General features: G+C 35.2%; 1 protein-coding gene across 6 annotated transcripts in view; it reads left to right on the top strand.

Annotated features, from left to right (window-relative positions):
• Nucleotides 1-26,453, top strand: part of ZNF385B (zinc finger protein 385B) — a 463,364-nt gene that overhangs the window by 261,766 nt on the left and 175,145 nt on the right. Inside the window, exon 1 of one of the 6 annotated variants that reach the window (XM_066345151.1) lies at nucleotides 524-545. The exons of 4 other annotated variants lie outside the window; for them this stretch is intronic. In XM_066345151.1, the coding sequence (XP_066201248.1) occupies nucleotides 536-545 (10 nt within the window). In that variant the 5' untranslated portion in view covers nucleotides 524-535. Of the gene's footprint in view, nucleotides 1-523; nucleotides 546-24,102; nucleotides 24,125-26,453 lie in introns of those variants that run through there. One more of the 6 variants, XM_066345154.1, reaches the window with a different exon arrangement.

The raw sequence follows: 26,453 nt of genomic DNA, 5'->3' as shown, positions 1-26,453 counted from the left end.
TGCTTCACTCATCGCAGGTACATACCCCACCCCTCTTTATATGCCAGAGGGATATAAACTTAATAGTTAAGTGTGTTATAAATTGTCAGAAAAAAGAAACATTGGGTGAAGAGGATAGTTACATTTTTTAAATGTAATTTTATAAAATTATTTGCATAAGTTAAATTTTCTTTCCTTGGTGAATTTAGTTGAAAATATTACTTGGAATTTTAATGAAACAACATGATCAATTTAGAATTTACATCTCCCATTCCAGGGAAGTAACCTGTTTTTCCATAATTTTTTTTGGCTCTGTAGGCTCAGGAGGCAGTATCTACTGACAGTCGCTGTATTGTTTGCTAGTTTCAACAGAGGTACACAGTGAGTGGGTGGAGTTGGTCCTGCACTCCAGCGGGCGTAGGATACAAGGGAAAGTTTGTGAAAGCTCCCACTCTTTCTGTAATAAAACGTATGACAGATTAAAGTACTCCTCAGCTCTTGATACCTTTGTTATACAGAAATTACAGACTAGCTGCATTGACTACTGCTAGGAATCATGCTTCTAGGTAAGTAACATAATTTACAAATGGTTGATTTGTTCTGAAGTATTTGGAAATGTATATGGAGGTAAACTTGGCTCTGTCTGGAATTTTCCAGATTTGTACAAATTTCATATAGTGCTAAGCAATGTTATGATTAGTATTATTTATATTTGTCATACTAGGATTTTATGTGATGAATTTTGGCATCTTGGAATGACCTTGGAAATGTGTGTGTAAAATAAAGAAGCAGTCATGATTAGGGTAACTATACATTTTTCCTAACGTAAGGTTGAGCTAACATTTTTGAGTTTAATCTGTTGTTATAGACAACAGAGTCTTCATGATCTAAATGGTAATAAGAGTTCTAGTTTAAATATGTTAGACTTCCAAATGTTTTTAAAATGCTATTATGTCTTTTAAAAAAGACTCATTACATATGATTATTAAATTAATTTTTAAAATATGTGGAAATGCCCATATTATAGGTTTTAAAATCAGAACATTTAAAAAGTAAAGTGTTAGTTCGCTGTATATTTTAAGATATATCATTTGTATGCATTAATTTTAATAGGAATCTGGTAAAACCTTTCAAAGAAGATCTGATATAGGAAGCTTCATACTTTATAGAAGAGCATAAATAAATAAGAATTTCATTGGAAGCTACATAAACGCTTTTATAATGTTTCATTGATAAAATACTTCTTTTACTCTTAAGTTAATATTTTGAACAACTGGCTTATTTTTATACCTTGAATTATTTACTTGAAAAACAAACATTTTCCTAATAGAATGTCAGTAAGTGCGTGATGAGTTGAGGAATTTTCCAGCTAATAAAGACTAAATAAACATCTGCAATCTCCAGGAAATTAAGTGAAAAGATCTTTTATTGCAACAATTATACTTTGACCAATTTTACATATTATATCCCACGTGAGAACAATTTTAGCCTTTATTTTAGAGTTATTCATAAAATCACTCCTTAGGGATGTTTGATAACTCATTTGAGATATTTAGTAAAAATAACTATATTAGTAGCTTAAGAGCCAAATTATACTTTTACTTTGTTGTAAATGTGTTTAAATAAGCTAAATGTTAAGTCAATCCGCACAGAGAAAGCCCCTAATTAATGATATATTTTACCCGTCACTTTTTGCTGTAATTTCAAGCTTATTTATTATTCTACTTGGTAACAATGTACTGTTATGAAGAAAATACTGGTCTAGAAATTAGGAGACCCAACTTAGGTCCCAAATCTTTAACACTTCCTCTAGCCATCTATAAAATGATTCTTAGAGTTTTACTTTAGTTTTGCTATTTCATTTCTACCTTCTTAGTTTTCATTATTTTGTCATGTTGGAGATACTATATCTATATACATATAAAATACACTGGATATTTTAAACAAGGGCAATTTTTTCACAAGGGAGCTACCTTCAGATCATAAGATTTGATGCCACTGGTGAAGAATGAGGGATGTAGACAATTTGAGACAGGAGTCCCAGACTCTCAAAAGTGTACTTGTGTGAGGTAGGAAACATTTTGTTTATTATTTGCCAAGGTTCTGATACACATGTATGTGTTTCCTAACCTTCAAAAATTCTGACACCCATTTTGAAGACATTTACTTAAAAAAACAAAATGGTCCTTCAATTAAAATCATCTACACAGTAGTTTCTCACAAAGTCTCAATATGCAACGTACCCTCTACCTCTCCATTTGCCCAATATGCCTTCATTTGATTGGAAATACAGAGTTTGCAGACTTGAGTCTTCCCATCATTTTACTAAGATAATTTCACTGTGGCTGAGGTGGCAAAGCGTGATGACAGGATTTTGAATTCTTCTGTCTCTAGTTCTGAGTGGCTTCAGGAAAATCACCCATCCTTTCTGTACTTATTTCCAAATGAGGATACAAACATTTGTCTCATAAAATTGCTGTAAGGGGATATTTGTAAACATCAACCAGTACTTGAACATTTAAGTTGGTGACCATTAAATGGTAGACATTATTGCTATTGTATTATCTAGTTACCAACTCTTGATTTGTTTGGATTCATTATACTTTCCAGCATTGCTGAAACTATGTGAGTTTTATGAAGTTATTTACTCCCATGTTTCAATAAGATGAGTGAATTATTTTTTGTGTGGATTTAGAGTTAACCAGAACTAACTCTAAATTATAGTTGTGAGCTGTAATTACTTCAATGGTTAAGACCATTTTGGCCTCTGGGAATGAAAAGTTATATTTTACAGGGCATGTGAAAGAAGTACTTGTGAATTCATCTCTGTTTTTTATTCATAGTTGGGTTAAAATGAGCCATGGTGTTGAACAGTTTCTTTGGAACATTACATAAACTTACTTGTTCTTGGCCACGTAGCAGTTGGGAATATGCAAACAGGGCTGAAAGGAACCAAACAGCAAATTCTTCAAGGCAGGAAACCTAATATTTGCACATTAATCAATAGGGTGATGGTTACTAAGGTGGCTTATGACTAAGATTTCTTGTTCATCATGAATGGGAACTAGCAACCTAAAGGACTTGCTTCATGTTCATATGGTTGACAAGACTAGACTGAAGCACAGTTGTGACACAGCTCTTCCAGCTGCAGAGGCTCTCTGTTCTCCTGCCCCCTCTGCTCCAGTAGGAAATGCCCTCACATTCTCCTTCTTTCCACTATCGCACTGGCTTTCTGATCTTCAGTTCACACTAAGATATAAATAAATAGTTCATCAATATTTTCTATGTATTTGCATTTTAGCCACTGAAAAAGCAAAAATCTAAAGCCCTAATCCCATACAATTTTAAATAATAGCCAGTAGGTTGAGAGATTTTTGGAGTAACAAAGAAAAACAGCTACATCCTCTAGATCAGGAGTAGTCAACCCTTTTATACCTACCGCCCACTTTTGTATCTCTGTTAATAGTAAAATTTTCTAACCGCCCACTGGTTCCACAGTAATGGTGATTTATAAAGTAGGGAAGTAACTTTACTTTATAAAATTTATAAAGCAGAGTTACAGCAAGTGAAAGCATATAATAAGAATTACTTACCAAGTACTTTATATCGGATTTTCGCTGTTTGGCCGAATAAATCTTTATAAAACAACTTACTATAGTTAAATCTATCTTTTTATTTATACTTTGGTTGCTCCGCTACCGCCCACCATGAAAGCTGGAATGCCCACTAGTGGGTGGTAGGGACCAGGTTGACTACCAGTGCTATTCTTATTACCCGTAACAAGCAAAAATTTATTCTAGGAGGCAAATAAACAAAAAAAACCTTAGCTCTTACTATGTATAAAGTACAGATACACATATAATAGATAAGCAGATATATGATATAGCAGTGGTATTAAAATTTAATGGGAGTGATTAAGGAAAAAATGTGAAGAAGACCCCTGGGGGGGCCACAATGAAAAATTTTAGAAACACTGCTTTAGATGAGGGTCACGAAGGGCTCCAGAAACCTGTAGAGCGTGAATTTTACTGAATGTTTTTGGCATGAAGTAACTTATATCTGACTTAGTACTTATATTTGAAACCAGAATTTATGACACAGTAAGTCAACTATGATCATTTGTTGTACCCTTTACTCTTTTCAGTTATAAGAAGAAATAAAAGGAGAGACTTGAGAATAAGATGTACTTGGGTTTGAATTCTACTTCCCTCTCCTATTTCCTCTGTGACCCTTGGCAAATTGTTTAGCCCATTTAAGCTTCGGTTTCCTTGTCCTTAGTTTACTTGAGGATCTTAGTGTTCACAATGTGGAATTCCAGTATTGTAGGAATTATTGAAAATAATATGCATAAAACCTTCTGCACATTGCCTAGTATGTGATAGGTGTGTACCAATTAGTAATTATAATTATATGTGTGTATTTTATGTCAATTATTATCTTTTAAAATTATTATATAAAATGAGATTTAAATTTGGGAGAAAAAAGTATTATTGTCTATAAAATATAGAATTCTTTCTGGGACAAGTGATAATACTCTCTTTAAAAAGAAACACTTCTAGTTGTCCTCTAAAACAATTGACGATAAATCAAAAACAGAATCTAAATTAAAGTATTTTTTGTGTTTAGAGGAAATTCTTTGCTAAATTAGATTTTTAACATGTCTAGATGCTAATGTAGTATATTAAATGTCAAATGATTAATTATTCTGGCAATTCTGTTGAAATATATTTTCTTTAAATACTACATTGTACTCACTCAGCTGTAAAGTTATAGTATTATTTCCCCTGGTACCATAAAACTCAATATCATTTGAAATTTATGTGTATTTGTAACATCACCTTTGCCTAGAATGCTGTCATTTCTTTTCTGTATATAACTGATACTTCCTTTTAGATATTTACCAACTTGCATGGAATTGTTGGCTAGGGAAATTAATTGAAAAAAAATTGCTAGAGTCAGACAGTATTTCAAACTTGAAAATTTAAGTGGAATTGAGTAAATTTTTAGTATTGGCACAACTCTATGGAAGATTTTGTTTCCTTAAAAGGAGCATTCACAATTCATATTTACTCTCTCTCTCTCTCTCTCTCTCTTTCTCTCTCTCTTTCTCTTTCATATTCTCTTCCCTGAGGGGTTGTTCTGATTTTGTGGCTTTTGTGAAATACTATTAAAAATCTAACATGCCAACCTCATTCCTAGATTATTTTGCTCTGTAAGATTAAGGTGCACCCCTGTAGGTGAAAAGCCAATGGAAAAGGAGGAGTGCTCTCATTATAAGGATGAGTATGTGTCAAAATATATAGAATAAATAGCAACTCTGAAATGCATGATATATCCCCCACCACCACTTTTTCAGCTTGTCTTCTTTTTAGGTAATTTATCTCATCAACAATATTTCTACTTTTCTGTGATATAAAAATCCTTTAATAATGAATAACTATGGAGAAATATTCTCCATTCCAGAGTCTGGCTTTATAATTCTTGACTTTGATGGCAGAAAACAAAGTTTGAGGAACAGAATTAAAGGAATTCTGTGGGTATAGAACACATTTGTCCAGCAGAAATAAAACACAATTAGTTTAATTCAGAAGCACCAGTGACACAATTATTAAAGATTCTTCATCGTTCTCCAGGGAGCTGAAAAAACAGAATTTCATAAGGTAGACAAACATCATATTTCAAAAGTATATGCGAAATCAAAGAGCCTCATTTGGAATAAAACATATGAGCTCAGATCCTGTTTCCATATGCTTGAAAAATTATACTCCAAAAGGATTTTGGAAGAAGACTTTAGAAAACCATTAGGCTGCAAAGTTAGATTAAGAATACATACATACTAAATGACACCTGAGAATTTTTGGTGCACAACAGGTATTCTCTGCTTCCCATAGAATTGTCTCAGATCTACTTATTGCCATTCCAGTGGAAAAAACAGAGTGTTTTCAGAATAGTAGGAGACATATGTTTCAGCAGAATTGTTAAGGTTTATAAAAGCTCCTTTTAGAATTAATAAATGAAATAATTTCCCAAAACTTGAAATCTAAAAGTGCCATTACTAAGAGATTATAATAATCTTCACATGGTTAGAATCACAGTATCATGAAGAATTAATATTTTTCATCATTCCTAATTAATTCATTTAAGACAGCCAAAGTGATTTTACCAAGATGTCTCATTTAGGAAAGTTGGAATTAGAACCCAATCCTATATTTCCATTCATTCCTTATGCTTCCCTCTCTTCCAGGTAAGGTGGGCAGGAGCCCTTGCCCGGGTGAAGGAATGCCTCCTTCTCTGTTATTATTGCATCTCTAACCAAATTCAAGTTCTTTTCTGTAGACTACTAGAAAATTAGTGGAGCTGGATCCATGACTTTTCTCTGTTGAAACTGTCTGCCTCCTCTCACTTACTTGCATTTTTCCCTGTTTGTTTTATGGGAATATTTTTAAATGATTTGGAGAAGCACTGCCAATTATTTTTCATCCCTTTAGAACAGGGGTCCCCAAACTATGGCCCGTGGGCCGCATGCGACCCCTGAGGCCATTTATCCGGCCCTGCCGCACTTCCAGAAGGGGCACCTCTTTCATTGGTGGTCAGTGAGAGGAGCATAGTTTCCATTGAAGTACTGGTCAGTTTGTTGATTTAAATTTACTTACTCTTTATTTTAAATATTGTATTCCCGTTTTGTTTTTTTACTTTAAAATAAGATATGTGCAGTGTGCATAGGGATTTGTTCATAGTTTTTTTTTTTATAGTCCGGACCTCCAACGGTCTGAGGGACAGTGAACTGGCCCCCTGTGTAAAAAGTTTGGGGACGCCTGCTTTAGAAAGTGAAAGTGGCCCTGGCAAAGGTGGGGAAGGCACTGGCCAGTCTGGACTACTTCACTAGCTGGGGTATTCCTGAAATGAGAAAACACTTGCCACTGCTGGTCATATACATATTATTTTTGTCTTTCCCATCTTAACCACTCTCTTGCACCTGTCTGGGTCCTTTCATGTGGTTGGAGGAAATAGAGGCAGTTTGGTTTGATAAGTGACTTCTGCCTAATATATTGATTCTAAGTCTATACAAACTAAGAAGGGTTTGAGTATATTTTATGGTGTATCAATCAAAGAGCTCTGGTTGAACAAAGAAAGCATTAAATTTTCAAAGAGAATTTAATAAAGGAACTATTTGCAGAGATGTGGTAAGGTTTAGGGGTGTCATAATAGATGTCAAGTTTCCTATTGACCAACCAGAGGCTCCCCCATTCTTAAAGGAAAAGGGGAGGTAATGGAGGTTGTCTAAGTTTGGCAAGAACTGAAATTGGAAGCTGAAAGGGTGACTACTCAATAGGAGCTGTTATCATAGAAAGATGCCACTTCCAGACTGCAGGCAGGGAGGGAGACTGAAAGACATACTCCAATTTCTCTCCTCTTCCCACACAGAATAGGCAAAGAATAGAGAAAGGGTTTGGGAGCAGAGAGCAACCAGTGTACACAGTCAGGCAAACTCATTTTCAAACATCTTCCTCACCCACTGTTTAATTTGAACTATAGTTGATGGAAGTATTCCTGTAGACCATCAGGTTCTATTGTTTTCTTTATTGTTCTAGACATTGATTGGCTTTTAAAATTTTAAGTCAGGATCCTTAATGTAAATGTTAATAGTTGTGTTGTGCAGTGGTAGTGCTCATCGTATAGTGAGAGATTGAGGTGTTTGCTCTTTAAAAAGCTGGCCCCAGTGTTTCATGCTTTTACATTTTTTACTGTGCTTTTCTATGGTCTACTGGTGTTCTGTGACGTCAGCTGGCATATGTCACAGCTGTCCATATGTACAGCAGCTCTAGTTCCTAGTTCTGAATTCAACTATTTTCATTTCTATATGCATTTAGGAAAGATTGTAGTCATTCTCCCAACATATTTTTATTGAGCATCCATTATCTTCAGTAAAGGCCTTGAGGATATCAAGGTGAGAAAAGCAGAAAAGGTTCCCACCTTTACAGAATTCACAATTCAATTTTTTTTAATTTTTCTAAACTAAGTCTTTGAGACCTCAGGGACTCTCTTAAGAACCTTTAATCTTCTGACGCTTTGCAAGGATGGTGAGGCACTGTTCTGGTGCTTTGCTGAATTCCGAACTGTTGAGGTACCAAATAAATATGTGAGTTATTTGGTACTGTATTTAGTATCTTTCACTCATTCAAACAATTATTTCTGAGCATCTACTGTATACTAGTATATGTAGCAGTTAAGAAATTACTAAAGTATCTTAGTGTTCAGGGTACTGCTCATCTAGTTGGGAAGCAGATATATAATACAAATACCTACAATGGCAGGATGTCAAGGGCTATGGAACTAGCAAATGATTCCGATGTTTTGGATGAGGGTGACTATGAGAGCTGTGGTAATAACCGTAATGCCCAGCTTCCTGGCTGCTCAGGCAAACAGTTTAAAGCCTCACTGTTAGCAATGTGTGCTTATATTTAATAGGAGTCCCGTAAGTTACTCACTTGTAAAAGCAGCATTTCCCAGAATCCATTGGCACAAACTGTTCAACTCTTTGAAACATACATGAAACAGTTCCAATCACAGTTTTGGGATAAAACACATGACTCTGAGTTAGGGGGCTCAGTAGAAGTGATGGTTTTATAGATCATTGAATATGCACATTATACTAATAGCATAGACCTTTATTCTGGAAAAATACTCATTGAAACTGTTAGAATAATGAAACCACATAATCATGACAAAGTTGTCCTAATGGTAGTTGGAATTACTTATAAATCTTAATTATAACTGTGGACCCTATAACTGTTCAGGAGTTCATAGTCCTTGTCATGTTTGCAAGTATACACCTTACAATGCTTTATCTAGGTCAGCGTTAGCTCATCCTCTAATATGTTGAAAAGGAAGCTTAACAAGCCTATTTTTAATCTAAGACTAGAACATATCTCTGGCAGTATAGTTTTGACATGCCCAATGAGGCTCTACCTGTTTTTCTAAATAATAGAAATACTCTTATGGAATATATATTTTTTTCCTGACTCTTCTTTTCTTTATTTTTTTAGAAGGGTTGTTCCTGATAAAGAAAAGGGAAGCTGATATGAATATTATTCCATGAGGAAGACAATCCTTTTTAGGTTTAAGAAAATATTCCCAGTGACAGAGTTTAGACCTTAGTGCCTGCTTGAACACAGCCCATATACATGATACCGTGCTGATGGTTTAGCACTCACACCTAGGAGACCCTACAGAGCAATATTCACATCCTCTGTATCACCTTAGAGATCATATTTGGAGATCTCATAAAAAATTCTTAGTCTTGCTTATCTATCTATGGTGAAAGATGTTGAATGGTTTATGTGCTATATAATATAGTGTGTCCATGAGGCTGCAAAAAGGTATTAATTAAAAAAAAATTTTGTGACATACAGAGAGAGGGACAGATAGGGACAGACAGACAGGAAGGGAGAGAGATGAGAAGCATCAGTTCTTCGTGGCGGCACCTTAGTTGTTCATTGATTGCTTTCTCATATGTGCCTTGACCAGGGACCTGCAGCAGATGGAATGACACCTTGCTCAAGCCAGGAACCTTGGGTTCCAGCTGGTGAGCCTTGCTCAAACCAGATGAGCCCACACTCAAGCCAGCTACCTCAGGGTTTCGAACCTGGGTCCTCTGTGTCCCAGTCAGATGCTCTATCCATTGCGCAACCACCTGGTCAGGCTAAAATTTTATTTAGAAAAATATCATGCTCTCATTGAGCATGATATTGATCAATGAGAGTACATAGGTTTCAAGTAAACATTTCTATAGCATTTGAACTATTGATTATGTTGTATACCCATCACCCAAAGTCAAATCATTTCTATCCCTTATATTTGTCCCTCTTTACACCTTTCCTCCTTCTCCTCCCCTCCCCCCTTCCTTACGTCCTCCTCCCCCTGGCAACCACTTCTCTTTTATCTATGTCCATGAGTCTCAATTTTATAACCACCTATGTACGAAATCATACAGTTTTTGCCTTTAGAACATTATACTGAGAGAAATAAGTAAATAAGAATAAACTTATTTTTATACTGTATGTTAGCTTACATTTTAAAATAAGCTAAATTTAAAATTTTTAAATTTTTATTCTCCAGACACAATTTTAGGCAAAATATCTCTAAATTTAAAGCAATATGTACAAGTATTAATCTAAAGTACAACAAATATCTTATTTTCCCTGTATTTTCAGACTTTTTGGACAGTGTTAGTATATTTGCTGAGTAACTTTAATTTTTCAGATTAATCATTAACTGCATTATGTTACATTTAGAGATCCTTCATCCAAAAATACATTATTGAACTTATTGTTTTAAAATGTAACTTATACACCATTTAAAAATTAGTTTACACAGTCCTAACTAGATCGCTTGGTTAGAGCATCATCCTCATACGTCAAGGTTGTGGGTTTGATCACTGGTCATGGTACCTACAGGAACAGATTAATGTTTCTCTCTCTCTCTCTCTCTCTCTCTCTCTCATTCTCCCTCCCTTCTTCTCTCTCTAAAAATCAACTAATACATCTTTTTAAAAACTTTATCCCTACAAATATCAAATGTTATATACCTGAAATTAATATGTCAGTTATATCTCAATAAAAATAAGAAGAATGTTTATTCCATGTTAGTTACCTAAATTTGCACACAACCTGTATAATTTGACTCTTTTGCCAGATCATCCTCAAATGGTAAAAAGTCTTGGGAGAAAATATGCATTTTAAAGATATTAAAGTAGTATTATTTAAATGAGCCTATGTGTCTTTTCTATAATGTGTTTAATCTTTGTATGTCTTTGTGTTTTCATCCTACCAATGAATGACAAAGGTGAAGCAACAGGCATTGTTTCCAAATGTTTGCCTTTTTGATTCTGAAGATAAGTATACTGCTCACAAAAATTAGAGGATATTTGTTTCATATTCATTTTTGAAATATCCCCTAATTTTTGTGAGCAACATATTATGCTCTTCTTTTGCTTTAATTGCTTCTCATCTGCATCAGGTATGACTGTATCAATTGTCTAGTGGATTTCTTGCCTCTTAGTTGTCTAGTATGACAGGGAATGGTTCAGCTGTCATTCAGCAAGTCTTGTGCTGTGACACACTGATTCAAAGATCATTCATAATGTTATATAGGTAACCAAAAAAGACTATTGTGTTTTGGTTGCTCACCACCCTGCCTTACCTATTTGCTTTTCTTCTACTTCTGATAGAGGCAATGAATTATGCACTGTGTATGGAATAAATGTGAGTTACTAATACAGCCAAATGACTGAAAAAGGCACAATGCCACTTTCAAAATGTCAGTTTATTACAAGATTCCTTGTCCAACAATAAAACACACAGTCTATGCATCAACTTCAAGCATGAAGATATAATATCATCCTTTCAGCATTTAGCAGTATCGGTGACCTTCAAATATTCCTTAACTTGAAAATGTGTGTCACCTCTTATATATGCCAATTTTGGGGTGACTGCCTCCAATATATAGACCCTATTTATCAAAACAAAATTGTCCATAGACCAGTGTTCTAAACGTAAGGCTTTGGTATAAGGGCGCTACATGTGAATCAGAACTTAGTTCCTTTTCATTCATCAATCATTTCTTCTTCCAAAACATATTACCTACACACAGTCTTTAGAAGTGAAGTCTCTTGCTCTACTTCTTTAGTCTTCTAGAATCTTCATAGAGGGGTATTTTGTGTGAGTGTAGTCAGTTTCCTCTGGGGGATGTTAGCCTGTAGTAGTCATAGCTGCTGAATGATCTATTCTCATGCAGATAAACCGTGATATGGGAAGCCATACTGCGGGACTCCAGGATGATTTTGTGTCAGCCTGACCTAGAGGGCAGGCAGTCTGCTTTTGTCTTAACAGTCAAAGTGGTGATGACATCTCACGCTGGTAACGGGAAAAATATATGAAATTTTAATCCCTAAAAATTGTCTGCTCCTAGATCCAGATTACCACTTTGCTTATATCTATGATTAAGTAGTATGTTAATATATTCATTTATGTGATAAAACTTTCAAATCTTTTTTCCAAAGAAAGATGTTCTTAGCCATTGTAAACAGACTCAGTACCACATGCCTACAAACCTAATTGTAATCTGTTTATCTGTGACATTTAAGTAAGGAGCATATTTTTCTGTACTGTACTTGAAGATTATGATATCAATAATGTGCTCCACAGGTCTAGGGCCCTACAATTTGTCACTTGAAATTATAAACTAAGGTACAGTTGCAAACAAATGTTATCTTTCATGAAAAAACATTAACTGGTGGACATCATCATGGGCTCAGAAATGAAACTAAACCTAGTTTGTATAAAGAGATTTAGAGAAGTATTTTCTCTTCCAGTTGTTTTGCCTCTGAAAAAAAAAAAAGTTCTTGGGGAGAATTGAAAAAAAAGAAAAGCAGTTCAAAGTAAGGTAACATCGAATTGGCAATAGCTATACTGATTGAAAACATTAGGATACCATTTTTTTTCAGGCCAGAAAAACAAAGGAATGTGATTGAAGACATTTTGTAGCGTATGACTTGGACCAAACACGCTTGTTTATAAAATCCCTTAAAAGTACTACAAAAGAAAACTTCAGGAGTTCTAAAGAGGCAAATAAAATGTAATACATAAAAAGAATCACTTTTTCATGCAGCATTCACATTATGGAAATCATTGCTGTGGTAGGTGGTACAGACCTCTACAATAAAGATTCAAAGAGGATTTCAGAAAATTACTGTTTAATAGAGCTATCATAAAAGTTAAGGAAGAATATATCTTTTGAAGGGTAAAGTGCATTTGTAATTTTGGAACTAGAAATAAGAGAATTTGGGACCAAATTATCCTTGACCTAAGGTTGTGGCCATGATATAATTTTATTCATAAATAAGTAAAAACTTAAATTTTAATCAAGCTCACATTACAATATTATTTAATTTTTTTTTCCTAGTTCTATTTTTTTCTCAGTTTACCAATTACAATACCAAATAGGACCTCCTGAGTTTACTCAGTCAATTCAGTGCTCACCTAAGCTCTTCAAGAGAGGGGTTGTCTACACTAACACTGTCTCCCTAGCAATGCATTCTCCTCACTAAGCAATTTTACAGATCATTATTTTCAAACTGAACTTCATATTTCCAACTGTAATTTACTTTTTACTCTGATCATTTTCACATCACATCGAGTTGCAGAAATAATACAAAGAATACCTAATTTACTAAATATTAATTTATTTCAGTTGTGTTAGCTCTCTTACTCTCTAAAGTAAATAGAATATTGATTTATGTTTTACATATTTATGTTCAGACATTTATATATCATTAATGTACATATATTTATATATACTTATGCCTTAGCATTTAAAAATTATTACAGAAATCAAGACACTTCACCCCTAAATATAGTACTTCAGCATGAATATTCTAAGAACCAGAATATGCTCTGCAAAATACCCGGGAGTAGTGATAGAGCAGTATTGATAAAAGTATTGTGATGAGCCCGGACCGGTTGGCTCAGTGGTAGAGCATCGGCCTGGCGTGCAGAAGTCCCGGGTTCGATTCCCGGCCAGGGCACACAAGAGAAGTGCCCATCTGCTTCTCCACCCCTACCCCTCTCCTTCCTCTCTGTCTCTCTCTTCCCCTCCCACAGCGAGGCTCCATTGGAGCAAAGATGGCCGGGCGCTGGGGATGGCTCCTTGGCCTCTGCCCCAGGCGCCAGAGTGGCTCTGGTCGCAACAGAGCAATGCCCTGGAGGGGCAGAGCATCGCCCCCTGGTGGGCAGAGTGTCGCCCCTGGTGGGCGTGCCGGGTGGATCCCGGTTGGGTGCATGCGGGAGTCTGTCTGACTGTCTCTCCCCGTTTCCAGCTTCAGAAAAATACAAAAAAAAAAAAAAAGTATTGTGATGGATGGAGACTTGACTTGGGGGGGGGGGGGACAGTGAACACACAATATAGTGTACAGACGATGTGTTTGTTGTAGAACTGTGCACCTGAAACCTGTACAATTTTGTTAACCAGTTTCTCCCAGTAAGTTTAAAGAAACGAGTACTACTATACAACCATTCTATTTTTATTTTTCTGTTGTTCCAATAATATAATTCACAGTTACTTTCTTCTTTATTCAGTCTGGGATCTAAACCAGGATTATACATTCTATTGGTTGCCATTTTGCTTTTGTTTTCTTTAAGTTTAACCAGTTTCCAGTTTTTTGTTTTTGTTTTTGGTGATGATGCTGTTCTCCATAATATTGATATGTTTTAGAACTTCAGTAGTTGGTTTTTAAAATATCTCTCATTGTGGATTTGTTTGACGGTTTCTTCATTATTAGATTCAGATTAAGCATTTTGGGCAGGTATCACAAAGGTAATGCTGTGTCCTCCCCGTGGCCTTCGCAGGACACATGAGATATGAATGTGTTCTCTCACTGGTGATGTTAAGGTAAAGGGAATGTCTGCATTTTTCCACTGTAAAGCCAAGTTTTTCCTTTTGATTCAGATGTAATCTACATATGGGTTATAAAAGTACAGTGATACTTTGAGATTGTTTGATTTTCCTGTTCCCTGACATCTTTACATGAAGGTGTTAGTATCCTTAATGATTATTAGCAGAATTGGTTATTATTATGTGGTTGTAAAATTCTGGTTTGTTATTTCTATTTCTACTTTTACATTTATTGGTTGATTTTCTATGCTTTTCCTTCTCTTTCTCACCTTAAAAATTTTTTTAGTATCACTGTGTATTTATAAATACACTTTTCAATTCAATATTATTATAATTTGTTCTCGTTATCTATTTGATGCTCAAATTGTACTAAATTTAATCACTGGGAGCCTTTCAGAGCTAGCTTCTGTTTCCTTTTAATGTGTCCTCATTGGTTTGTACACACTGTCTGTGACACGTCCAGGTATTTCAGGCTTAACTTGTACTTGCCTGTCCCAGGAGGCCTAATTCTAAAACCCAGATCTTGACACTAGGTTTGCTCAATGCTACCAGAGTGTCATCACCTCTAGATATTTTCAGTGAATAATAGAAAACACACACACACACACACACCTATATCTACATATTCATATAGTACCTCTATGCTGCTATCATCAGTTCCATTTCTACATCATTCTCTCCTTCCTACATTCCATATTTGGATTTCTCTTCTCTCAAGTTAGAATGGTCATAGCCCACAATATCAGTATAAAGGGTATGACAAAGGTAGGTTTACAATTATAGGTATAAGAACCACGGAGTTTTTTCTTGTTTTATTTTATTAATTATTGTATTATTTTTATATGAACAACTGTAAACCTACTTTTGCCCCACTCTGTATTTATTTATTCCCTCAGTCCTACAATGGACACAAAATAGTTTCATATCTGCCACACTAATAATGCTACCAACAATAAACTTACTGTGGCAGGTTAAGATTTTCTACAATTCTCTTTTTCTTAGAATATATGTCTCTCTATATATAGTCAGAATTATTTCCTTTTCTTATCAACCCAATATAGGTTTAAATTTACTTTTTTAAAAATATAATTGATTTAAGAATTTATTTTCCAGTGTTATTAATTTAATCTAATTTTGAGTATGCAAAAACTTTTTAAATGTTAATAAATCCAAATGTTATATATTAACTATATGCGAAATGCAGTGTCATCATCATATGCAAGATCTTAATTTAGAAATCAAGAGAGAGGAAGCACAGATATGTTTTCTTGTACTAATAAAGATTTTTTTAATTTTTATTTAGAAAATTAACTTTAGCAGGGTGACATTCATCGATAAGAGTACATAAGTTTCAGGTAAACACTTCTATAGTATTTGAACAGTTGATTATGTTGTATACCCAGCACCCAAAGTCAAATCATTTTCTGTCACTTTATATTTGCCCTTCTTTACAACCTTCCCCTCCCTCTCTCTCCCATCACCCTCCCCCACATTACCCTCCCCTTGGTAACCACTTTACTTTTAACTATGTCTATGAGTCTCAGTTTTATATCCCACCTATGTCTGAAATCATATAGTTCTTAGCCTTTTCTGATTTACTTATTTCACTCATTATAATGTTCTCAAGGTCCATCCATGTTGCAAATGTCACCATGTCATCATTTCTTATAGCTGAGCAGTATTCCACTGTATATAATACTACATCTTCTTTATCTAATCCTCTGTTGAGAGACACTTTGGTTGTTTCTATGTCTTGGCCACTGTGAGTAATGCTGCAATGAACTTGAGGGTGCATGTGTCTTTACATACCAACATTTTTGAGTTTTTGGAGTATATATACCCAGTAGAGGGATTACTAAATCATATGTTAATTCTAGTCTTAGTTTTCTGAGGAACCACCATACTTCCTTCCATTATAGCTGTACTAATTTGCATTCCCACAAGCAGTGAATGAGAGTTCCTTTTTCTCCACAGCCTCTCCAACACTTGTTATTACCTATCTTATTGATAATAGCTACTCTAACAGGTGTGAGGTGGTACCTCATTGTAGTTTTGATTTGCATTTCTCTGATAGCTAGTGAAGATGAACAACTTTTCATATATCTGTTGGCTATTTATATATCCCCTTGGCAAGAGAGTCTGTTCAGGTCCTCTCCCCATTTTGTAATTGGATTGTTTGTTTGTTTGTTGCTGAGCTTTGTGAGTTCTTTATATATTTTGGATATTAACCCCTCATCAGAGCTGTTGTTTGCAAATATCATCTCCCATTTAGTTGGCTGCCTATTTTTTTGTTGTCATTTTCTATTGCTATGCAGAAGCTATTTAGTTTGATATAGTCCCATTCATTTATTTTTGCCTTTATTTACCCTGCCTTTGGGGTCAAATTCATAAATTGTTCTCTATGGCCAAGGTCCATGAGCTTAGTACCTATGTTTTCTTCTATGTAATTTATAGTTTCAGATCTTATATTTAGGTCTTTGATCCATTTTGAATTAATTTTTTTGCAGGGAGAAAAACTGTAGTCAATTTTCATTCTTTTGCATGTTGCTTTCCAGTTTTCCCAGCACCATTTATTGAAAAGGCTTTCTTTCTCCACTGTGTTTCATTTGTCGTAGATGATTTATCCATATATGAGAGGTTTTATTTCTGGGCTCTTGATTCTGTTCAATTGGTCTATATGTCTGGTCTATATGTCTGCCAAGTCCATGCTGTTTTTATTATCGTGGCTCTGTATTATAATTTGAAGTCAAGCTAGTGTGTGATACCTCCCGCTTCATTCTTTTTCCTCAGGATTGCTTTGACTATTCGGGGTTTTTATGGTTCCACACAAACCTGGTAATTTGTTGTTCTATTTCCTTAAAAAATGACATTGGGTTTTAATGGGGATTGCATTAAATTTGTATATTGCTTTAGGTAATATGGCCATTTTAACTATGTTGATTCTTCCAACCCATAAATATGGAATATTTTTCCATCTCATTGTGTCTTTTTTCAATTTCTTTCAATAATGTTTTGTAGTTTTCAATATATAGGTCTTTCACATCCTTTGTTAAATTTATTCCTAGGCTTTTTTTTTCTGTTGTTGCAATTATAAAAGGAATTCTTTTTATAGACTTTTGTATATTGATTTTGTATCCTGCAACTTTATTGTATTGGTTTATTGTTTCTAATAGTTTTTTGGTAGTGTCTTTGGGGTTTTTTTATATACAGGATCATATCATCTGTGTAAAATGATACCTTTACTTATTCTTTCCCAATATGGATGCCTTGTATTTCTTTATCTTGCAGGATTGCTCTGGCTAAAACTGAACTATGTGAAGAAGATAGGAGAGAGTGGGCAGCCTTGTCTTGTTCCTGATTTTAGAGGAAAAGCCTTCATTTTTTCACCATTTAGTATGATTTAGCTGATGGTTTGTCATATATGGCCTTTATTATGTTTGAGGTACTTCTATTCTGATTTTATTGAGTGTTTTAAACATAAAGGGATTTTGTATATTATTGAATGTTTTTTCTTCAGCCATTGATAGGATATGATTTTTGTTTTCTGTTGATATGGTGTATTGTGTTGATCAATTTACATATGGAAAACCATCCTTTTGCCTCAAGAATGAATCCTACTTGATCATGATGTGTTATTTTTTTAATGCGTTGTTGTATTTGATTTGCTAGTATTTTATTTATGATTTTTGTATCTGTATTCAATAGAGATATTGGTCTGTAGTTTTTTGTGTTGTCCTTTTTAGCTTTTGGTATGAGGGTTATGTTGGCCTCATAAAATGTGTTGAGGAATATTGCTTCCTCTTCTATTTTTTGGAAGACTTTGAGAAGAATAGGCACCAAATCATCTTTGAATGTTTGATGGAAATCACCAGTGTAGCCATTTGGTCCTGGGATTTTATTTTTTGAAAAGTTGGTTTTTGATAGTTGTTTCTATTTCCTCCTTGCTTATAGGTCTATGTATGTAGATTTTCCACTTTTTTTGTGACTCAGTCTAGGATGGTTGTATAGCTCTAAGAATTTGTCTATTTCCTCTAGGTTGTTGAATTTGGGGGTATATAAATTTATAATATTCACCTATAATCCTTTGTATATCTATGATATCTGTGGTAATTTCTCCTTTTTCATTTAGAATTTTGTTTATGTGAGTTTATTCTCTTTTTTCCTTAGTGAGTCTAGCCAGTGATCTGTCAATATTTTTTATCTTTTCAAAAAACCAGCTTTTTGTTGTATTAATTTTTTCAATACTTTTTTTGTTTTCTATTTCATTTAGTTCTGCTCTAATTCTTACTGTTTTCTTTCTTCTGCTGATTTGAGTTGCCTTTCTTCTTTTTCTAGTTCCTTAAGATGTAATATTAGGTTGTTTACTTAGAATCTCTCTGTTTCTTGATATAAGCCTGTAATGATATAAAATTTCCTCTTATTTCTGTTTTCACTGCATCCCAGAAATTTTGATATGCTGTGTTATTTTCATTTGTCTGTATACATCTTTTGATCTCTGCTTTTATTTATTCTTTGATCCATATTTTAGAAGTGTGTTGTTCAATTTTCACATTTTTGTCAGTTTCTTTCCTTCCTTTTTACTTTTGAATTCTAATTTCAAAGCCTTATGATCACAAAATTTGCTCAGTATATTTTCAGTCTTCCTGAATTTGTTAATGTTAGTTTTGTGGCCCAAGATATAGTGTATCCTTGAGAATGGTCCGTGCACACTGGAGAAGAATGTATAATCTGACATTTTGGGATAAAATGTGCTGTAAATGTCTATTATGTCCATTTGGTCCACTGTGTTGTTTAAGGCTGATATTTCTTTATTGATTTTCTATTTTGATGATCTTTCTTTTTTTTTTTAATAATTTTATTTTTTAATGGGGCGACATCAATAAATCAGGATACATATATTCAAAGATAACATGTCCAGGTTATCTTGTCATTCAATTATGTTGCATACCCATCACCCAAAGTCAGATTGTCTTCTGTCACCTTCTATCTAGATTTCTTTGTGCCCCTCCCCCTTCCCTCCGCCTCTCCCTCTCCCCCCTCCCCCCATAACCACCACACTCTTATCAATGTCTCTTAGTCTCACTTTTATGTCCCACCTATGTATGGAATAATGCAGTTCCTGTTTTTTTCTGATTTACTTATTTCACTTCGTATAATGTTATCAAGATCCCACCATTTTGCTTTAAATGATCCGATGTCATCATTTCTTATGGCTGAGTAGTATTCCATAGTGTATATGTGCCACATCTTCTTTATCCAGTCATCTATTGACTGGCTTTTTGGTTGTTTCCATGTCCTGGCCACTGTGAACAATACTGCAATAAACATGGGGCTGCATGTGTCTTTACGTATCAATGTTTCTGAGTTTTGGGGGTATATACCCAGTAGAGGGATTGCTGGGTCATAAGGTAGTTCTATTTTCAGTTTTTTGAGAAACCACCATACTTTCATCCATAATGGTTGTACTACTTTACATACCCACCAACAGTGTATAAAGGTTCCTTTTTCTCCACAGCCTCTCCAACATTTGCTATTACCTGTCTTGTTAATAATAGCTAATCTAACAGGTGTGAGGTGTTATCTCATTGCAGTTTTGATTTGCATTTCTCTAATAACTAAAGAAGATGAGCATCTTTTCATATATCTGTTGGCCATTTGTATTTCTTCCTGGGAGAAGTGTCTGTTCATGTCCTCTTCCCATTTTTTTATTGGATTGTTTGTTTGTTTGTTGTTGAGTTTTATGAGTTCTTTGTATATTTTGGATATTAGGCCCTTATCTGAGCTGTTGTTTGAAAATATCATTTCCCATTTTGTTGGCCGTCTGTTTATTTTGTTATCAGTTTCTCTTGCTGAGCAAAAACTTCTTAGTCTGATGTAGTCCCATTCATTAATTTTTGCCTTCACTTCTCTTGCCTTTGGAGTCAAATTCATAAACTGCTCTTTAAAACCCAGGTCCATGAGTTTAGTACCTATGTCTTCTCTATGTACTTTATTGTTTCAGGTCTTATGTTTAGATCTTTGATCCATTTTGAGTTAATTTTAGTACAGGGGGACAAATTGTAGTCCAGTTTCATTCTTTTGCATGTGGCTTTCCAGTTTTCCCAGCACCATTTATTGAAGAGGCTTTCTTTTCTCCATTGTGTGTTGTTGGCCCCTTTATCAAAAATTATTTGACTATATATATGTGGTTTTGATGATCTTTCTAAAGCCATTAATGGTGTGTTGAAATCTCCAAGTGAGATTGTTTCTGTCTGCTTCTATTTTTAGATCAGTTTGTAGGTATCATATATTTTGGTGCTCCCTAGTTCAATGCATATATATTGTGTTATGTCTTCTTGATACAATATTCTCTTTATTTGTATGATATGTCCATATTTGTCTCTGGTTACCTTTGTTGTCTTGAAGTCAGTGTTATCATATATGAGTATGGCTACACCTGCTTTTCTTTGAATATTACTTGCTTGGAGAATTATTTTCCAACCTTTTGTCCTTGAAGCTTAAATATGTCTCTTGAAGGCAGCATATGGTTGGGTTTTGCTTTTTGATCCAGTCTGCTACTGTGTTTTTTTTTATTGGTGAGTTTACTTCATTTACATTTAGGGTAATTATTGACACTTGAGGATTTCCTATAGCCATTTATTGTTTTATTTTCTGGTAGATCTGTGTCTCATTTGGTTCTTCTCTTTTCTGTTTCTGTCATTGTTTTTGTTTGGTGGCATTCTACACTTCTTTCCCCGTTTGTTCTTTTTTTAAGCTGTGTATTTCAGTACTGGTTTTTTTATAGGTGGTTACTATTAGATTATTAAGAGAAAAATGTTCATATGTACAAGAGCCCTTTGTCTGATGAGTGCTTCTGTGTTCCATTCTTCTTTGCTACTGCAGATCTTTATCCTCTCCCCTTTTATGTTATTGTTGTCACAGATGATCATTGTTTTATTGTGACCTTATTGGAGTTTTTACTTGTATTTTTGATTTGTTTTCTTCTTTGTGTTTGGTCGAATAACTTCCTTGAGTATTTCTTGTAGTGGGTGTTTTCTGGTGCTAAGTTCCCTCAGCTTTTATATGTCTATAAAGTTTTTATTTCTTCTTCATATTTGAATGATAACTTTTATGGATATAGTATTCTTCTCTGGTACTTCTTCTCTTTTAGTATTCTGAATGTTTGGGTCCACTCTCTTCTGGTTTGTAGAATTTCTGATGAGAAGTATGATGATAACCTAATGGGCTTTCCTTGACAGGTTATGTTCTTCTTTTCCCTGGCTGCCTTAAGGATTCTTTTTTTGTCATCAATTTCTGAAAATTTTATTGCAATGTGCCTTGGAATAAGTCTGTTTGGGTTGAGGTAACTCGGCATTCTGTTTGCTTCTTGGATTCGAGGCTCCGACACTTTCCATAGGCTTGGGTAATTCTCATCAATTTTTTGTTTGAATGGACTTTGTATTCCCTTCTTCCTCTCTTACTCTTCTGATATACACATTATTCTTAAATTGCTCTTTCTGATGGAGTCTGACAATTCTATAGAGTTAACTCAATTTTTTTTAATCCGTAAATCTCTCTCCTCTTTATAGCATCTCTAGTTGTCTGACTTCGATGTCACTGATTCTTTCCGCTGTCTGTCTTGTTCTATTAACTAAACTTGCTACCTCAGTTTTCAATTTATGTACTTAGTTCTTCATCTCTATTTTTAAAGTTTCAATCTCCTTGGTGAGATATTTGTTTTGTTTATTAATTTGTTTTCTGAGCTCATTAAATTGCCTATTGGTGTCTTCTTGCACCTTTTGAGTATTTTCAGAACTTCAATTTTGAATTCTCTATCATTTAATTCTGATTTCCATGTGATTGAGATTTTTTTCTGGTTATTTTTTATTTTCTTTCTGAACTACATCTCTGTCTTGTGTAGCCATGGTGCTCAATTTCTTCTTTCTTGATGGCATTTGAGAGTGGTATTGTTAAGAACCCTAACATAAAAAAACAACTAAAAAATGAAAAAATTTAAAAATATAATAAAATATATAAAAATTTAAAAAATTATGGCAGGAAGGAAAACCACAGAAGAAAAGGTTAAAACCAACCAAACAAAAAAATCTCAAAAACAAAAAACCACAAAAGAATAAAAACAAAAAATATAAAAAGAAAATGAAATTCAAAAGAGAATAACAAGAGAAAAATGTAAAAAGGAATAAAAGAAAAGAAAAGGGAAAATAAATTTTGGTTTTGAGAGATTTCTTCTGGTAGGTTTTGCTGTATTAAAAGTTTTAGCTCTGTGATGTTTCTGGGCTGTCCTTCACTGAGATGTTGCTATGGCAATGATGTAGGTGGTGCCGCAGCCACATTGGTTGGTGGGACCTCTTGTGAAGGCTTTATGGCTTCAGCTTTCTAACTTTACAGCTCTTCCCATGGCAATCTCAGGCCTCTGGATGCTCCTCCTCATGTTTCAACAGACCTGGGGAGCAGACATGGAGCACCTTTTGTTCTTCAGGGGAGAGAGTGGCTCTGGAGAGCTGGCTGTGGGGTTTGTCTCTGCCACTCTCAATACTGCGAAGTGAGGGAGGTGGGATCTGGGAGGCTGGGGTTTGCACTTTAGTTTTCTCTGTCTCTGCCGAGTGCAGCTGCAGGCGGACTATAGGAACACTGTACATGACCCTGCACTCTGTCCCCTTTGGTTATCTCTACCTCTGCCCCTCTATCTCACTGCTCTTCCTGGAAGAAAGAGACCCAGTCATTCCAGATTTTCCTCTCCATACTCCTCAGATAAAATCCAGAGAGCTCGAGCTTCCCTCCTCTCCATAGTCCAGCAAAGAGAAAAAAAAAACAAAAACAAAAAAACAACAATCTCTCTGGGTTTGTCTCCTCACTAGGGTTGACTGTGAATGATTTTTATCTTCTGCCCCTCTTTTCACCCTGTCCCACCTTTAGTCCATTTGATGCACAGAGCTTTCAGGTGTGTTTGTTAGCCCAGCTGGAGTTCCTTCGCTGCATTATAGTTGTTCAGTTTGTTGAAATTTCAAGGAGAGAGATCAGGCATATTTCTCATGCTGCCATTACTTGGATGTCATTAACCTAATAAAGATTTAAATGTTTATTACTACTCCAAGTTCAGGATCAAGAGATGTTTTTTAAGCATACTAATACAGGAGATAACAAATTGTCGCTGAGTTAGGTAGCCTGAGGGCAAATCCAGACCCCACTCCATTTGTAGGTTACAATCAGGTCTCTCTTCACTCCCTTGTCCTCCTCATGGATAAGCCAGGGATACTGCCAAATTTAATATAAGGCACTTAGCCCAGTGCCTAATGAATAGTTACGTGGAAAGTGACTTTCATCTTGAGTAGTGCTGTTGTTGATGGTGTTAAATTTTAACAGTACAGTCTGACTATCCAGAGTGCCTAGTTTTAAAGGCTTATCTTCTTAGTAACATTTTTTTGTGGGTTTTGTTGGCTTTGTTTTTGTATTTTCTTTTTTTTCTCAGTACTTTTGATACACAAGGAAAAGTTATGGCTTAGCTAGAAGTTCTGGCATTGGGAATGACCTTGTCCTTGTTTTTAAGTATCTGAAAAATAAAAATAAAAACTTCCGCCTACAAAACCCTGGTCAGTTGCTGCTGCTGGTTCCAGGGCAGGCTGTCGGGATGCCAAGTACTACTGCTGCTGTAATCACCCAGGCATCTGCTAGAGGCCTCCAGCCTAAAAACTAGGTAGGAAAGTCTGTATTATATCTAATAATAGCTCTGGAAAGTTTCCTGAAATGCTTGCTGGCAACTCCCAGGTTTGACAGGCACAGCATACTGTAACTAATAGTATGTTGTTCTTATTCTTGCTAGTGAATATGTTATAGTCTAACCAAAATAATAGCTAGAAATCCTTTGCTATGACTTATTTGTGTTTTCACTTGGATCTCAGGATCTGCCAAGAGTGGCTAGATGTATTTATATAAATGTCCTGTACTTTTAATCCACAGCTTCTTTAAAGTATAGATTCATGTACACTATTGATTCTACCAGTGAAGAGTTTGGATACGAGAAAAATTGTATCTGATACTGTTACTTTTTCAATAGCTTCAGGAACTCTTTCAAGACAGTGCAAAATTATGATGCTTTAGCGTTAGGTAGAGGTTTTGGAGAAGAATACGTGATGAGCATGGGAAGCACTGACTTCTGTCTGTGTGCCCTGAAGTCACCTGATCATGGGGCCAAAGAGGCAAAGGACAGTTCCAGGAACTGGGTTAAGGTTCCCAACAGAAAGGTTAAAATGTTTTGATTAACAATTTGGGAAAGAAGAGACTGAGCAGGGAGGTGATGATTCTCTTTTGTGACAGAGATCACCTGGGGATCCAATAAAACTTATAATTCAGGGCCCCTCGCTTGCACAGGCCCTTCCAAGGCCTTGGGAGGGTCTGACCAGTGTGTTTGGGTGGTTGTATGTTTTTGTAACATTTGCTAAAGTAAGATTTTTTTTTACACAATTGGTGAAGACCACTATTTCCTTCTACTCTAATTTCCCTTCCATCTCACTGTTCCTCACTTTGAGTGAGATTAAAGATAGCTTTGGGCATAGAGAATAACAGGTTGGAGATATATTCACTCTGAGTTTAGTGAGCTCTGTATGGGGTCTGCAGGTGAAAAAAAATTGTAAGTGGGGACACCAATCAAGAAGTAAGCCTGACTAGGCGGTGGCGCAGTGGATAGAGCGTCGGACTGGGATGCAGAGGACCCAGGTTCGAGACTCCAGCAAGGGGTTACTCAGTCTGCTAAAGGCCCGTGGTCAAGGCACGTATGAGAGAGCAATCAATGAACAACTAAGGTGTTGCAATGCGCAATGAAAAACTAATGATTGATGCTTCTCATCTCTCTCTATTCCTGTCTGTCTATCCCTGTCTATCCCTCTCTCTCACTCTCTGTCTCTTTAATAAATAAATAAATAAATAAATAAATAAATAAATAAAGTAATATGGAAATATCTTAACAGTTTTATTGTTTTTGTCAGGTATTATTTAATATTTTTATTTACACTTTAAAACTCTTATAATCCAGTTTCTGTACCTCTTTTGTTGTTCTTATTTAAGTATTAAATGCATGAAATAATAAACTACCTTTCAGTATATCATTTTTTTATACTTACAACAGCCATTAGGGCAGAGAACTGCTTGTTAAATTATTTGAATCCCACCAGTGTATATAGGGAGTGGTGTGCTGGTAAATGACTCTGAAGAAGCCTTGATTTGTAAAGCTTGCTTCGTTTTCACAGTATAAATACTCCACCATGGCTGATTTCAACCTACTGATGTGACATTAATGAATGTGGACTTGGGAAGACCTATGCACCAACAGCTCTTGTGAGCCTGTACAGCCAGCTGTACCCCTCGGCTGGGAGAGAAGAGAGACACATTCGTTTTTAGAGTCAGACTCTTAGATCTTAACTCTAACATCCACTCCATATCCTTGGTCAACTTGCTTAGTTTTTCGGAGCCTTAATTTCCCCTCTGCAAAGTGGAGATAATCATTCCTACTGTATTAAGATACAACAATTAAATGAGATCTCACATGTAATGGAACTAAGTCTGGTTCCAGTTACATAGTGAGTGATCTTTCATGCCAACATCCTTTCTTCTCTTCAAGTTAAAATAAGAGAAATTCCTGGTTTGGGGTGGTTTCAAAATTTCAAAAGAAAGCAATGTAGCAGATCAGTTTTTCAGAGGCTTCTTGTCCAGAATTTCTATAGTTAGTTAAAATTGCAGGTTTCAGTCACAGTCACAAATCTGCTAGAAGCTCACCAAACTCTAATTGGTTGGATATTAATAGGTAGACTGGGAAGTGATATGACTGTGGCTAGAAGAGACTATATGTTAAAGGTAGGGTTTCTGTCCAATGTGACCTGACACTGCAAATGCAGAGTAAGAATTAAGTATTATCTTAGAGCTGACATGGTAAAAAGCCTATAAGTTACTTAATCTTCCCCTAGGGAATGTTAAGACCCAGCTAAGATGGTTCTGGCATGATAAGCCTAAATATTATGTTGCAAATTGGA

This window comes from Saccopteryx leptura, chromosome 7 (assembly GCF_036850995.1).
Source record: "Saccopteryx leptura isolate mSacLep1 chromosome 7, mSacLep1_pri_phased_curated, whole genome shotgun sequence".
Classification (NCBI taxonomy): Eukaryota; Metazoa; Chordata; class Mammalia; order Chiroptera; family Emballonuridae; genus Saccopteryx; species Saccopteryx leptura.
This window is presented reverse-complemented; position numbering and strand designations above follow the sequence as displayed.